Source organism: Apteryx mantelli, chromosome Z, assembly GCF_036417845.1.
Source record: "Apteryx mantelli isolate bAptMan1 chromosome Z, bAptMan1.hap1, whole genome shotgun sequence".
Taxonomy (NCBI): domain Eukaryota; kingdom Metazoa; phylum Chordata; class Aves; order Apterygiformes; family Apterygidae; genus Apteryx; species Apteryx mantelli.
Genome location: NC_090020.1, coordinates 72,674,293 through 72,690,103, shown reverse-complemented (window position 1 = coordinate 72,690,103; position 15,811 = coordinate 72,674,293). Strand labels below are relative to the sequence as shown.

The window sequence follows — 15,811 nt, the reverse complement described above, 5'->3', positions numbered from 1 at the left end:
ATCACATCGTATATCCCTTCCAGTGGGTACTTAAGGTGAAAACCTGGCCTTACAGCACTGGCAGTATTCAGGATAATCCAGGATTTCACCTCTGTACTCCAGTAGCCCATCACAAAGTACTTAAACACGTATTTCACAGTCTTCACTGTCCTAGGTTTAATAGCCAATAAGTGTTGCTGCTGCTGTTCTCCCTGTTAATTCCCACATTGTAAAAATGAGCAAAAGCCATAGTGGGACAAGTTCAGAATGATGCATAAAGCTAAGTCAACACTAGAGGCCTCAGAATGCCCTTTAAAATCATATGAAAGTAAGTGAACAGAACAGATGCCCAAATACTTCAAGGTAGGCAGACCAAGGCACCTAAATGTGTGATGTACCCAGCATGAGCGTAATGAGCAGAAAAGAAAGTGCAAATTAAAGTGAATCCCAGGCCAGCTAGTGTATTTTTATATCAAACTACAGTTGCACTCCTTGTTACCTTCCCCTCTTAGGCTTTTATATGGGGCACACATGAACAGAGAAGCTCTTTCATTGTTGGCAGACTTTAGAGATGGTCTTCCGGTAAGGTCAAGTTTGCACAGGTGCAATTCTATTCTGGAAAATAAATCTGGAGACACCTGAATTCATAAAATATTCCTAATAAGTGCCCCAAAGACAGTTTTAGTTGAACTAGTATTTGGTCTCTCTAGATTAATCATACTGAAAGTAATTTACATAAAGCTCAAAGCCTGGCTCTGAATCCTCAGTTTAAAATAAGTAAATTATCAGATCAAATTTAATTAACAAATTAAAAAAAAAAATTGGAAGTTCAGCCCATATTAATTGGTCAGGGACAGAAACATAATAAACAGTTCTATCGCTTGGTCCACCTTTTTTCAATATCTTTATCGGTTTTCCAGCAGAAAACATGAAGTACAAGGTGGAGTGTGAAACAGTGATGGGAACAAGTCAGTTGCACAAACTCATCTTTGGTGGGCTTGATCAAATATGGCATTTTAATAGAAAGCAAGATAGGGAGCCTAGGAGCAAAGAATGTAGGTCACGCTTACAAGGTGAGGGGCCGTATCCTAAAATACAGTGGCACTGAAAAGGATTTGGAAATGTTGAGCATGAGCTCTTACTTCTGTGACATAGTTAAGAAGGTGGGTTTGCAATCCTAGAGGCCTGAATGGACTATCAAGGGAGAGTATTACCTGCCCATTGGCACTGTGAGACTCATAGCTGACTGCTGTGTTCACACATAGCAGGATTTTGGAGAATTGTATAGAAATAAAGCCACAAATGTCACTAAGCATTGAAAAGCATGCCTTGTATAGAAAGATCTAAGATCTTGATCTATTTAGTTTACTCAAGTAGGGTTAGAAAGTGCCGTGATTGTGGTCTGCTAATTTCTACATGAGAATGAGATTTCCTAGAGCAGATATTCTTTAATGAAGCAGAAAAAGTCATGATGGGAAGCAATGGCTGGAAGCTGAAGATAAGTTCAGTCCAGAAATAAGACACACATTTTTAACAGTGGGGGGTAGTTAACCACTGGAACAACTTACCTGGAAGTCAGGAAGAAGCTACAAAGGTAGTGGATTCTTAGTTGGCCCAGCTTTAAGACAAAAGTGTGTGTTTGATGCTGTTTAATGCTGTTTCAAACAGCACTCATGGGCTTGATGCAACCCTTTCTCCTCAAAACCCAGAAGTACATTGTCTGAGTTATAATAACTTACAATTCTTTGTGGCCTTAAAATTTATTTGTTTGTGAAAATGGACTTCTTATTTTGATGTAGCTGAGATAAGAAGCTGTACCCATAGGCATAATCTCACTGCTGAGTTATCAGCTGAGATTCTACAAGTGTTGTTTTTCTTGAAGAGCATATGTTGCTGACACATTGGGAAAATCCCAACATTTAACAATTCTCTTCAGTTTATGTACAAACCATTTTGTGAAGTAATTAGTTATGTTTTTCACCAATTCGTAACTCTAGCTTCTTTCAGGCAAGATGAGATACTATAGAAGGCAGTAGAAATGTGAAAAAGCTGTTCTGCTTAATATTTCTGTTGTCAACACTAGTCTCCTTGGGGGTTTCCTGATCTCAGAAACACTTTTCCTCAACAACACTCATCTAATTTTTACAGGCCTAGCTCACAGCTCAACTACAAAGCAATGCACTAGTGTTCAAATACAAGACTGGTAAATCCCCCACAGCTTCTATCCATATGTGGGTTGCCTAGATCTGTGTCACAAAGCACAGAAGTAATTAATCTCCACCACATCAGGGTGAGCAACAGAATATGTTGGTGCTCTGTGCCTAGAAAACACCCTGATAAGAAACAGATGGTAGCCAAGTTTCCAGGTTTACCTTTCTCTGAAGTCATTTAGAGAAGTCTTCTGTCTAGCAGTGAAATACCAAAAGGCGTTCATCCAATCTTGGAGTTTTCAACCATTTTTTTCCCTCCCCTTTTTTCCTTTTTTTTGTTTTGTTTTGTTTTACATACATAGATTATCTTGAATGACCGGACAATAGATGTGAAACAGGATTTCACTTTTGGAGTCAACTTAGAAAATGCTGCCCATCCCTGCCTGAGCTCACCGTGTGCAAATGGAGGCAGCTGCGTTCCCAAAAAGGACAGCTACGAATGTGATTGTCCTCTAGGCTTCGATGGGCAACATTGCCGAAAAGGTAATGATGGCTGCATTTCAATCCACAGATCCAGAGCTGTTCACAAAAATGAGAGAGATTTAGCACCTACAACTGCTGTTGTGCCCATCCCTTGAAATAGAAACCCAGGACACCAGAGCTCTTTGCATCCGTGCACATGCCGCATACCCATGGAAGCATTCGTTTTGTTATTTAGGAACATCGTAATTGTTATCCCAGCACAGAGCAATGATCCATAGATAGTAGCCTGGTATCTGGTTGCTCATGGTAGCCAATACAGAAGGCTTCATACAACTCCCTAATTATGCAGTGCTATATGAAGGGGGAATTCCTGCCAACCTCCTTCAGCCAGTGATTATTTTACATCCTGAAGCATGAAGATTGATAACCTTTGTAATTTTATCCTACCTCGTGCTAACAACAACCTCTGTTCTCATACACAGAAAGGTCTAATTCTTTTTTAGATTCTAACTACTCTGTAATTTCACCATATGCACAAATCCTATCTCAGCACAACGGTGCAGACCACCAGAGAAGAAAATCTGCCCAGACACACGTTATAGTTCTCAGAGCCACTGCAGTATTTCAAACCTTGGATTCAGGAAAGGGCTCAGATTGCATGTGTTAAAAAAAATGCACTTTAGATTATTCCACTAGATGGAGCTGTTTCCCTTCTGTCAGGTTTAATCTTGAAAAATTCTTAAGGAAAAATTTTGTACCATGACAGCAAACTAAGTTAAAAGAGCTGAGTGACATTATACTCTTCATCCACTTTGTCATTTCTCACAAGCACAAGCTCCAAAGTAAAAAAATAGCAGTTTTGGTTAAATCATGATGAATAGGTTGGCCTTTTCTTCCAAAAAAGACAAAATGTCTCAGAACAAAAGCATTTTATTAAAAACAGAAAATGCAAGAAACCCCTTTGCTTACATTATTTGGTCTAACTAATAGCTGGAGCTACATCATTTATCTTGTCATCCTTGTGAGAGGAGGGAGGCTTGTGATTTTGGCTCTCTAGGTGTTTGCAGGGTGCTAAACTCCTGATCTCGAGATGGTATCTGCAGCAGTACCAAGGTCCCCAGTGGCAGTCCAGGCAAGTGAATGCTTTGCAGCTTCAGCGTGTGCCTGACCGCCGGCTTAATGAGTGACTGTGCGTCAGTGGAGCCGCAGTTCCTCACTGCTCGTCTACTTCTAACCATGCTAAATGCCGGTGCAGTGCGCTGACTTGTGCGCCGGGGCACCCCCACGCAGGCGCTGGCAGAGTGCGTGCTGCCCATCGCCACCGCTCAGCTGGCACACCGCGACTCGCACCCTGTGGTAACCTCCATGTGCAGCTGAGCTTTCAGAAACGGTCTCACCTCAAGCCTGCTCCTCTGGCTTGGACTGGATCCGAAGCGTTGTCTGTTTTAATGCCTTTTGTGGATCCAACCTTAGTTCATTTTTAAGGGTGTCAGAAGTCATGAGTCATCCATCTTCCGTTCCTGGTGCCTGTGGCTGCTGTTCAGGTGTCTTTGTGCCCCTCTGTGCCTGTTCAGCTTTGGCTGCCACCAAAATCCAAGTCTCTGCTTGTGCACAGGGTACGGAGGTCAGTCCTCCTGACCCTCAACCTGGGACAGCCCTGGTGAACTGAGAGTAGATTTCTCAAAAAAAGTCTTTACCTCTATCTCTTTGGTACAGTGGACACATGGCTAAAGGAGAATGTGTGTGTACGCTCCTACTTCAGAACAGCGTTTTGGCTAGCGCGCTCGGCTAGTATGTGAAAGCCTGAAGGTGCAGTCTCTCTCCAGCTTGCTGTTGGGCTGTTGTAACCCAAGACACTGAAAAACCAAAGTACTTGTGAGGGACTGGGCCTCATTCTCCAAAGTTATACAGGCCACTTACGAAAACCCAAGTGATACTAAAATGAGACATATGAAATATTCATTGATACCTTAATGGATCCTTGGCTGAAAATTCAATGGAATTTCTGCTGACATTTCTATATTTTGTATCTTTTATTCAATCTGTGGTGAGTGTTAAAGGTATTCGTATTTAATTGTAAGACAGCACAGAACAGCTTACAGTTGTTTTCCCCTAGTTAGAATTGATCTCCATATGAACCATAGCGAGTGCCTGGGACTTTAGGACTGACAGAAAGGTTTGGAGCTGGTACTACCTGACTGCACTCTTTGTGTGTTTTGAGTGGGCAAAGATAAACGGTTGTGTAAAACAGTTCTAAAAGAGCACCTTGCTAGATGATTACATTTGTCTATTGAAGTATAAAAGGGAAGTGGGGATCACTCATTTACAAAAGGTGGGGAGGAAACTAGACAGTCCTTGGAGGGGAGACTTTTATGGCATAGAAAAATAAAATCAGAATGTTCTTGTTTTGTTTTGTGCTGACTCCCTGCAGAGTGTGGAAGTTACTGCCTAAACAGTAAGTACTGCAAATGATGTGAAATTGCTCTGTCATTGTGCATCTGTGTCTGCTCTGTCAAGTTGAATGCTGGATTTACATGAAACCTGACACGTTTCTGTGGAGAAGCCAAAACATTCTGGGGGTTATATTCCTTAAACCTTGCCCTGTTGATATTTTAAACTGCATCTAGAGCGCCTGCAAAGTGCACAGTGTTAGCTGTAGGAGCTGGGTTCCCATATTCACAAAACAGCTGGGCCAGACAGCTAGCTGAGTGTTTTGTAGTGAGTGAAGGTGTTTAATACTAGATGTCCTCTTTGCCATATTCCCTTCCAGTAGCAAAGATCCTGCATGCACTAAGGGTACTGCAAAAAATTACTTGGTTTTCTGTGGTCAGATTGTGTATACCAGGTGAAGAGCATGCAGAAGAGGAAGCAGTGTTAAATGGCCATGGAGCATTGCTCTGTAGAGGAAATCAGGCTGCTGGAGCAAGGGCAATGACTTTGCCCAGCATGAGCACCTGCCCCTTCCAAAGGCAAGAACGGTAGGACTCTGGTGTCAGTGCAGGACATGAAGGGGGGCAGAAAGGCTCCTTTCACTCTCTGCCTCCATCCATCATGGTGAGAGACAGATGGATCCGGAAAGTGTCAGCCCCACTGGCCTGGTGTAACACATCTTTTGAAATCTTCTAATAATGCTGGCAGGCTACAGGCTGTGGGCAGTGTATGGTGTTTTCTTTAGACACATTAGGCAGTTTTTCTGATTTCAGTGTGGATGAAAACGGCCATTTGTCACCATCTGAAATTCTCTGTCTTGGCATTTACACCTAAATTTCATATTTCTGCTCTTGGCTCAAAGATTACACAAATTGTTGCATATCTGTATTACAGGGAGCCCTTAAAGGCTAGCCAGCTTCTGTATTGCACAAAGCAAGCAAGCATCCATGCCCTGGAAAGCTTAAAGTTTATATAGATGAGATTAGCTGTGGGTTGAAGGGATTAGTTCTCAAGAGGAAAATAGGATGAAGTGAACTATTTTAAGGAATTTGTAAAACTGCCTTATATTAATGCAGCAATCAACTATGAGAGATCAACAGCAAACTGTAGAGTATTCACTCGAAAGCAAATCTGTTCAGGCCCGTGACCCTACCCTGCCAAAGGGACTGTATCAGGGATGCTCAGTGATTTATACATATATCTGAGTTATTTTGCTAAAGTTTGCTCAGCAGGAGGCAGGGCACTGGCTCCAGGTCTGGTTGGCCAGGTGGCAATGCGGGCTGTCTTCCTGGTAGGGAGCTGGAATCACACACCACAGTTGTACGAGGGGCTCTCCCCTAGAGAAATGGGAGAGGCTGCATCTGGGACACCACTGAGGTCTGAGCCAAACATGCTCGTCCTCCAAGCCAATGTTGCACTGCGTGTTGAGCACACGCTCCGAGAGGCTTTGTACCTTCAGCTTCTGTAATACAGCCTTTAATGGCCTAAGCCCTTAATGTGAACATGGAATGTATTCTCAGTTGCTTTCAATCGTCCTAAACTGATTAACGGTAGCTGGGACATTCCTCCTGGAGTTGGCTGCTTGTGGTGCTGCTGTCAACAGGTGCCACCAGCACCCTTCCTCGCAGCCTCCCAAGGGACACCTTGGCCAGCAGCAGCCACGCTGTGCAAAGCCCCAGCCAGAGGGTGGGAGGAAGCCGGGCCTTGCAGGAAACGACTGGAAGGAGAAAATGGGGAGCTCAAAATTTGCCCGTGCTGCCTCTCAGCATCATTTTTTGGGTATAAGAGATCCCAGCACGTGCTCTACACAGGGTGCTCCACTAGGAGCTTGGGAGGAGTCTTTTAGGCTAAGAACAAAAGGTGGTTAAGGCATAAACTTCGGCAGAAGGGCAGCTGGACTCCATGGGATCACTAGGAACCACATGGAGAATCAGGGAATGTGAAAGCAGGGATAAAAATGCTCCCAATACTTAATATTTTTCTACTTTAACATGCATGGTGGAAGAATACATTAGGCCCATGATATGATGGCCATAAGTAGAGAGACCACTGGGGGAAGACATGGTTTAAACTCTCTCACCTACTGTTTCTACATTTAGGTACAACCTGACTGCCATTTTACAAACCTGTATAAGTAAATTCAGCTTGATTTTTTTTTTGCCACTGGCAGGGAATAAATCAGTAAAAGTTATTTTTTTCCTGTATTTGCCTGTCAGCTAACTGACACACCTTTTTATTTCTATTTATTTATTTTTTACTTTCTAGGCATTACAGAAGCAATTGAAATCCCACAGTTTATTGGTCGTAGTTACCTCACATATGATAATCCAGATATCCTGAAGAGGTAATTAATCTCCTGTGAACCTAACTGATTGTGCTTTTTGTTTACCATTATGGCACTGGAAGTCTCAGGCCAGAGGATGTTATATATTAAAGCCGTATTAAATTTAAGCTGTATTTGCCATGTTTCTAAATTTCAGGAAGAAAATACATTTTCTAGGCATATGGTCATGGCTCAATTTATTGTAATATCTGAGCATCCTGCAACCTTTGAAGAACTGGTTTTCACAACATAGTTCTGACATAGAGATGGACTGGTATTCTGTTCCTGAGAAGAAAGAACAGAGACGTACAGAGCCTATATCCTTAAAGGGATTAAGGCTTTTAACTCCTGCTTTAGCCTCCTGAGCCTAAAATTTAGGTTTCAAACCTCTACTTGGCTGCTCTCTGCTCTAGAAGATGCCCAAACTCCATTAAATTTTGGGTTGTTCCAAAAAATTCCTGGCTGCCTATATTTCAGTCTCCGGCTAGGGAAACAGCTTCCCAAACGTCCTCGCTGTGCTGACCTGCTGCTTAGCACCTCTCACCCACCAGGACTCTCTGGTCAGCCATTCTGGGACCAAGCCTACTAGGCTTTCTCAAAATTTGCTTATTAGCAAGTGGATTTCACACTAGGCCTAGACAGAAAAAATATTTTCTCTTACTTGTATTGAGAAACCTAGCAGCTATTGCATTTGGTATTCTGGAGGCCCAAGTTCAGTTTCCCCACTCTGAAATGCTGGAAATAGGGATGTGAACCAGAGTTGCTCATAAGGCAGCAAATAGGCAAGTTGCTAGACAGTAACCTGCAAGACCAGGGGAGAAGAAATACTTTCATCATCTTTTAGTTTTGCTTGAAAAAGGACTGTCCTAGTTCAATATTTTATTATGATTTGCTTTCTTTACATTAAACAGGGTATCAGGATCAAGAACAAATGTGTTTATGAGGTTTAAAACCACAATGAAGGAAGGTCTTTTGATGTGGAGGGGAGACAGTCCCATGCGACCTAACAGTGATTTCATTTCTCTAGGCCTTCAAGAAGGAGCGTTAATATTCAGGTAAACTATAACTTCCTTATTTTTATTGCACACAATACACTTAAAGCCAGAGCAAATCTCAACAACACATCTAATGTTTTTGTCTTTCAGTATATTGCAGGGCAGTTATAACTTCAAGGTTGATAGGTCTGGTTTTGTCTGGGAGAGACTGGGAGTTTAACAAGTAACATGTTGCCAGCCATGTGTCATTCCTGCTCTTTCCCTCCCTCACAATTCTTGAACATCAAATTTTTAGCCTGGTTTTCTAAAAGTCACCGTATGACGGTAAGAGTGCTGTCAGTAACTTCCCCCAATGCCTTCTGAAGCACTTGCCGTCTCAATTACATAGAGCAGGTGCAGGGTTTGCAAAGAGAACGGATCAAGGAAGGAGACCCCAGGAACACCCGTGCTCACTGTAGGCTTGCTCTTTATCGGACACCAGAAATGCACGTGGGAGCAGGCTCCCATCTTCTTAAACCTAAGAATATCCAGCCCTGTGACACAAAGCCAGCTGACACCAAGCTTTTTTACTTCCACCATCCACAGAACCACTTATTTAAGAAACAAATACTACTATCAATAAGCTGAAATTGGGGAATTTTGGGAAATGACTGAGCTCATGTGCTCTCTCCAGTATTGCTTCTCCCTTATAGGCACTTAGATAAAGACTCCATGCAACTTTTGGCATGGTGCTTTTTGGGACTCCTGCCTTTTGAAAGTCATATCTTTCCTCATGATCCCTCATTTCAGCTTGTGTAAGACAAATATTGAAATAGAAAACTAAAAATGTCTTTATTATTATGGATTGTTGTGAAAGAGTGTTGATTAAATGACAAAGATTTTTTTACTCATTTAGGCAAATTTTGAGCTACTTTATTTGACTTAATCTGGTTGCGGTTTGCTACCATAGATGCATAGACCAAGTTGGATATTCCTATTTAAATTAATTTCTTTAAAGCTGTTTCCTTGTGGTTTCCTGTGGTTAACTTTGCAAAAACTCTTAGCTTCCTTGTTGTTTTACAAACTAGGAACTTTATATGCAGAAATGGTACATTTTGTAAATTCCTTTAGGAGAGTCCGTGTTTCCAAGATGCTGGTTAGTAAGTGGTCAGTTTATTCTTTTTTCTAGGCACAGTACATTTTTATTAGGGTCGTTGGTGTCCCCAAAAGACAAAGATACACAGAGGTTTTAGATTGAAACAGCTGAATTTTACTGCTATACCTGTACCTTTCTCACACATTTAGGAAAATGTAAAATTAAGATCCCAAATTAAAGCTCACATAAACAATCATGGCATACTTAAAGAGAGCACTGAAGAAGGTGGTGAAAGGACAAATGCAGATTAAATGTATCATGTTCTTTCACAGTGATCCTCCTGCTATTCTTGAAAGGAACAACTTTTGACACATGAGGTTCGAGAGAATAACCAAGGCTGTGAACTTGAATTGGTCACAAGTATTTTCCTGCAGCCCAAAATTTAGATACCTGTGTTCCAGCCCAGTTTGGAATTCAAAACACACCTTTTCTTTTCCATTTCCTGTTGCCTAACAGAGAGTAGGTTCCCTGCTCAGTGTAACTGCTGTTGTAAATCCTTTCTGTTGTTTTATGTGTCTATACACAGTTATATTCTTATTTTAGGTAATCCTCATTCATCTGGGATATGATTCTAATTTTTGTAGCCAAAGATCTAACAGATAGATACAATCCTCAGCTTAGCAATACCCAAATTCTTCTGTAGATCTCAACCTAGACCAATATCTGCATCCAGAGTAAAAGGAGATGCTTCTTTGAGAGTCACTTAAGCCTCTAGTAGGATCAAATTTAAAACAGATGTTTTGCTCTGGGCAGCGCACTGCTGAACATGCTATTCTCAGGTCCCTGACTCTATCCGTGAACTTAATTCCAGTTTCAGTCTTTTCTGAAGAGATAGTGATGTTAGCTAGGTGCAAGCAGAAGGCTAGCAGCGGCAGCTCAGGCTAATTCATCTGGTTTATTTAGGCAGCTGAACACCCCCATAGCTTACTGTATTGTAGCATCTACCATGAAGGTAGGCCCAAGTGCCTGAAGTGTAAATATGATGGAGACATTATGTCTGTTGAGTAATTTTAGTAGTGGCAAAGACAAATAATCAGAGCTGCAATCGAAGCAGAGAAGTTCATGACTATCTTTGGGTTTACATCATTAGACTTCACCCCTTCTAACATCACAGGTCTTACCTTCCCTATAATTCAGATGATTTGTGGATCTGTTTCAGGTTGCATGCTTTATTAACTGTGTTTGCAAACTCCCACTGCTCTCTCCCATTAGGCCAAAAGATTTGTAGGTCACTGACCTTTGTAACCTTCTGTTTCCGGGAAGAACGGCCCTGCAGAAGCCCCTTGCTCCCTGGGGACAGGGTAATGGTAGCACACATTGCAGGGGAAAGTTTTGCATGTTCCTCCATAAGCTTGTCTTTGCAAAATAAGTGCCTCACAGACAGACTTCCAAAGGATGCTACCTGTCCCCCCCAAAATCTGAGCTGTAAGGTGCAGCTCAGGGGGTAGAGCAGGAGAATGGGGGACAGAGCGAGGATGTTTGAGCAATTAGATAGGGAGCTGGTCTTTGCAAGGGAGGTGATAACAATTTATTTTTTAAATTTTAGCTATAATTTGGGCAGTGGCATTGCATCCATAATGGTGAATGGCTCTTTCAGCGATGGCCGGTGGCACAGAGTCAAGGCTGTTCGGTAAGTCTTTTCTCTGACTGGTGACACTTCATCTCAGAGGCATTTTGGCAGTGCCCTGCCAAAAAGGTGCTGCCTAGGCTAGACGGTGGTTGGGCGTGAATCACGGCAGCTCCACACTCTCACATCACTTAGGAGTTGAACTGTTAGCAACTTGGCTGTTTCAGTACGATGTACACAAAGATCATTGTATTAGAGGTGACAGTGCCAACTTTGCAACTCAGCACAGCTCAAGGCAGGCTGCCAGAGTCACGCAGAGCTATTTTGAGGCTGTGACAGACATTCTCTTAAACTCATACCATTTGGGTTAAGAGTATTTTTCTTTAATGTCTGCATTTTGAAATTCCCCAGTGAGCATTTTGTGGGCTGGCACAAGCATTGGAGCACTGACAGTGTATGCCTACTTTTTCTAAACTATTTGGAGGGGGTATAGACATCTTTCAGTGTATATATATAGCTCATATTTATAACTCATTACTTCATAGGAGGCAAGTGTGCCCAGCAGGGAAAGAGTGCATCCCCCTCTTTGTGAGATGTTCGTTCCCTGGAAATGACAGGCTGACATTAGCACAACTTGTCACTAAATTCAGTGAGAATAGGAGCCCATCAACTGGCTCTTCTGTCAATGCATCTATTGACTTTATAAAATGGAAGTGGCCAAAAAACCCTAGTAAGAAAGGGACCTTTTGAGCTTTTTATAGGTATTCTAGCTTGCATAAGTATTAGCTTGCTTTTTTCCCCCCTTCCTATTTAGGCTTCTGCTATTTACTTTTTTTCTTACTTTTGACTTTTAAAAACATGTCAGGACCTGTCCATCTTCCCCTCACCGCTAGGTGTTAATTCCTGTCCTCTTTATTGTGAATCCTTCCACTTATTTCTTTTCCAGTTTCTTCCTCCTCTGGAAATATATCCCCTCTTTGCAGCCTCTCTGACACTTTACTCCCTGGAAAAGACGCCCTGACGGGTCTGGACTGCCACAGCACGTCCCTGTCTGTGGCTCTCGCCAGCATCAACCCCCAGTCTTCGCAGTGAATCGCACTGAGTGTGGTGTCGCCCGGGTCTCTTGGCCTGGGGGAGATGCTGTTGCTGCTCCTCCTCCCATCTGACTGTCGACTGGATGTGTGAAAACAGTTTGTTTTTCGTTTCAGAGATGGACAGTCTGGCAAAGTAACCGTGGATGATTATGGTGCCAGAACTGGCAAATCCCCTGGGAAGATGAGGCAGTTAAACATCAACGGGGTTCTCTACGTAGGTGAGTATTCGCTGTGCGTCTAGGGGGCCCGGCGGGCCGGAGGGAGCCGCGGTGCTGGCTGAGCCCAGGCCCGGTCTGCAGGAGGAGGACCGGGCCCAGCGTGCACTGTCCTATCCCCGGCAGGTGAATACAGACACCGTCGGGGTCAACCGCAAACCCTGCACCTTAGCGAGCCCCGCGGGAGCCGAGGCACGAGCTTGCTAAGCTCTTGCTGAGTGCACAAAAGTCATGCAATAAGGAGTTAGCACCCTAGTGTAGTCTCTTCTGCTGTCCCATCTGTACTTTAGAGTGTCTAAAAACTGTATTTAAAAGCAGAGGAACCTGTAAATTAAAATTCCCCTCTGAGGTGACCTAGGAGGGATACCACTGTTGCTGGGTGTGCGGTCTGCCAGGTGGGAATAAACACGTGTTTGGGCGAAGAGTTTCTCACGGCCGCGTGTCTCTCAGGTGGGATGAAGGAAATAGCGCTGCACACAAACAGGCAGTACATGCGGGGCCTGGTGGGGTGCATCTCGCACTTCACGCTCTCGACGGATTATCACGTTTCGCTGGTGGAGGACGCTGCTGGTGGGAAGAACATCAACATGTGTGGGACCAAGTGACAAGAGAGGAACCGCGATGCGGAGAGCCCGTTGTGTGCTTGCGTGTGTGGCTGAAACCGAGCTGGCCGCCACAGTCCTCTACAGCTGGTCTGCCTTCGTCATCCGAGCCGAAGGGAAACCCTAAGAAAGAACATTTTCCCTCTCCTTTCCTCTGCTGACCAAAGCAAACAAAGCTGAATATTTTGTGTAGGCACCGTCCCTTTTACCCATTAAATGTTTAGTGAACTCTAAAGATTGTACAACAGTGCAAATGACAAAGACCTGTGTGATGTAATGAGTAGTTTAATGACTGTGTTGTGGTCCATAGATTATTTCTTTCAATATCGTAGAGAACAGTCTTGAAACACCTGCATTCATTCCACCTTAGAATGATACAATGATTGTATTGTTCAACAAATATATTATCGGGCACTGTGTCTATGCATTCACATACATGTACCGGAATAAGCAGTTCTTCTTACCACTCTCTAAATTAGCTAAATTATGTTTCATCCTGTGTAAATAATACCTGCAGTGACTGGTTTCAAAATATTGTTGTTTGTTGAGGAGGAAAGTTCTTAAAGTCTACTTTTTTATTGCAAGCAACAAGATCAATGAACCAATTTTGTAGAAGTAATTTTATACTTGTATATTTTTTATAGCAGCAGCAGACCTGCTTACATAGTATAACTTTTAACATTTAGGTGTACTATACAATTAGCTCTTTGCACACTTTCCTAAAAATAGCAAAGCGAACTGTGGTTTAAATTTGTTATATGGGAGGCTCAATGTCTGTATTATACAGTTTTGGTGGAAATATTTGTGAATTATAGCCAGTTTTAAATTTGACTCTTTTTGTTTTGTAAATTTTGACAGTTTAAAATTGTACATTATGAATCTTTCCTGGCTTAAACAGATTAAAGATTAGGAAAAAAAGAGCAAACCCTTGCTACTTGTGCTATTTCAAATCGCTATTTTTTATGCTCAAAAATCAGAAAAGGGATGTGCAAGAGACCTTGGTAGGTCATAATCCTCCTAAAACAAAGTATTTTCTAGGCATCGAACCAACACTTATGCAGTCTTGGTTGCCAAACTGTAATTTAAGCAGTCAAACAGAGTGCTGTTGGGACAGTAAGGAAATGATCCAGAATTTCAGCATTTGGAGATTTTGTTTACTCTTTGGTTGAAGTTGAGCAGTCAGCTGTACGGGGCGGAGGGGGGACGAAAAAGACGGCGCCGGCCACGTGTGACCCACAAACCTCCCTGCTGGCTACCAGGGCTCTGCTGCAGCAGCTCGCGCCGTCTCCGTGGGCTGGGAGAGAAGCGGGGCCTCACCGCAGCCCTGACGTGGTGCCGCTACCTGCTGGTGTCAGACAGGCTTCATCTAAAGTCTGACAAGTTAAAACGAACTGGGGTGGCAAAAGCTGTGTACATGTGGAGATTGCTGCTGCATCGATACTGTGCCCGGGATGCTCCCTCTTCCCTTGGAATCAAAACACAAACTGAGACTGGTCCTGTCTCAAGCTGACTGTAAACAGCTGCAGGATCAAGGGAAAAAAATAATAGATGCTACTTTTATTAGCACCTGCAAAATAATTCTCAAGAAGAACTCAGCCCTTCTTTTGCATGTTGAAAGAGAAACTCTAATTACTCAGGGAAAAGATCTTGGACTCATTGTAGCCATGTCAGCAGTGGTCAAAAACAAATACTGGGACTAATTACAGAACTAGAGGAAAAAAACAGAAAAAATATATCATGGTGCCAGCATATAGCAGTATATGCGCCTGCACACCCTCCCCTGTTCAAGTCACACCTCAGAAAAACATCTTTGGAAGAAATAGGCAAGAGACAGAGGAACTGGAGACAACACGGGAGACAGAAAGGGGTGGAGGTAGGGCTTTATTCAAGGAGAAGCTAAGTTTTGTTTAGCTGGCGGGAGACCCATGAGGAACGGTAACCCTGTGTACGGTAGGGAAAAAGACCAACAGTGCATGAACTAAGCTTCACCAAAGTGAGTGATTGGGCAGCAGCTCTAAAATGAAGAATGTAAATGGGATTTGATGGTCTGGGATGTAAAGGGGAAAAGTGCAGACAGAAAGGCCTAAGACTAAGATTTGCGGAGGCTGAAGCTATTGCTGGCTGCTAACTGCAGTAGACCTGCCAGAGGCGGTGGAGATGCAGCCCCTGCGCAGGTTGTCTCTCAGCTGTTGGAAAGAGTCACGTTTTATATGCTCGCGGGGGGGGGGGGGGTTCCTAAACAGTAGCTACCAGTGCGGACCTGACACAGCGTAGCAAGATCTGCTGGCCCGCTGTAACCATGGTCCTTCAGACCTGCCACACGACTGATGAAGAGTGACAACGTTGTTCCAGAAACAGCATAATTCATTGCTTTGTCACAGATGCCTTTTCTTTTTCCATCTGGTTGTTTAAAGTACCCTTTCATTTCTGTCACAGAGTTTGGAGATCAGTTCCAAGGCAAACATCTGGCAAGAGAGGTCTCTATTTTAAGTGTATTTACTGCAGAATAACAGGCACTTTGGTACAAGGTGATACTTCTTCAGAATGAAAGCTGCTCTTGGAAATGTGTGTGTGTGGGGGGGGGGGGCGGGTAGGAAATACCTCTGTTGTTATTGTGGAAAAGGAAAAGAAACAAACTGCAGCTCCAAAAATGCCTGTTTCCAATTGTATGTATCACCGCAAGGGAATTCTGCATTGGCCTCATCGCCCTGCAACTTCCCAAGTCAAGCACAAATAACACAGCTGGATGGCGGGGCGGTGGAGGGAGGGAGGATTGCAATGATGCTGTGGGTTTTGATTCCTTAAATAAAGAAAAATCCTTTCTGGATCCTTTTAAAG

General features: G+C 43.2%; 1 protein-coding gene across 1 annotated transcript in view; it reads left to right on the top strand.

Annotated features, from left to right (window-relative positions):
- EGFLAM (EGF like, fibronectin type III and laminin G domains) overlaps positions 1 to 15,521 on the top strand; it is an 83,980-nt gene extending 68,459 nt beyond the window's left edge. The window contains exons 18-23 of the mRNA XM_067316167.1: positions 2,492 to 2,672; positions 7,308 to 7,386; positions 8,277 to 8,420; positions 11,042 to 11,125; positions 12,271 to 12,374; positions 12,822 to 15,521. Coding sequence (XP_067172268.1) covers positions 2,492 to 2,672; positions 7,308 to 7,386; positions 8,277 to 8,420; positions 11,042 to 11,125; positions 12,271 to 12,374; positions 12,822 to 12,976 — 747 coding nt within the window. The 3' untranslated portion in view covers positions 12,977 to 15,521. The remainder of the gene's footprint in view (positions 1 to 2,491; positions 2,673 to 7,307; positions 7,387 to 8,276; positions 8,421 to 11,041; positions 11,126 to 12,270; positions 12,375 to 12,821) is intronic.
- Positions 15,522 to 15,811: the final 290 nt, after the last annotated feature.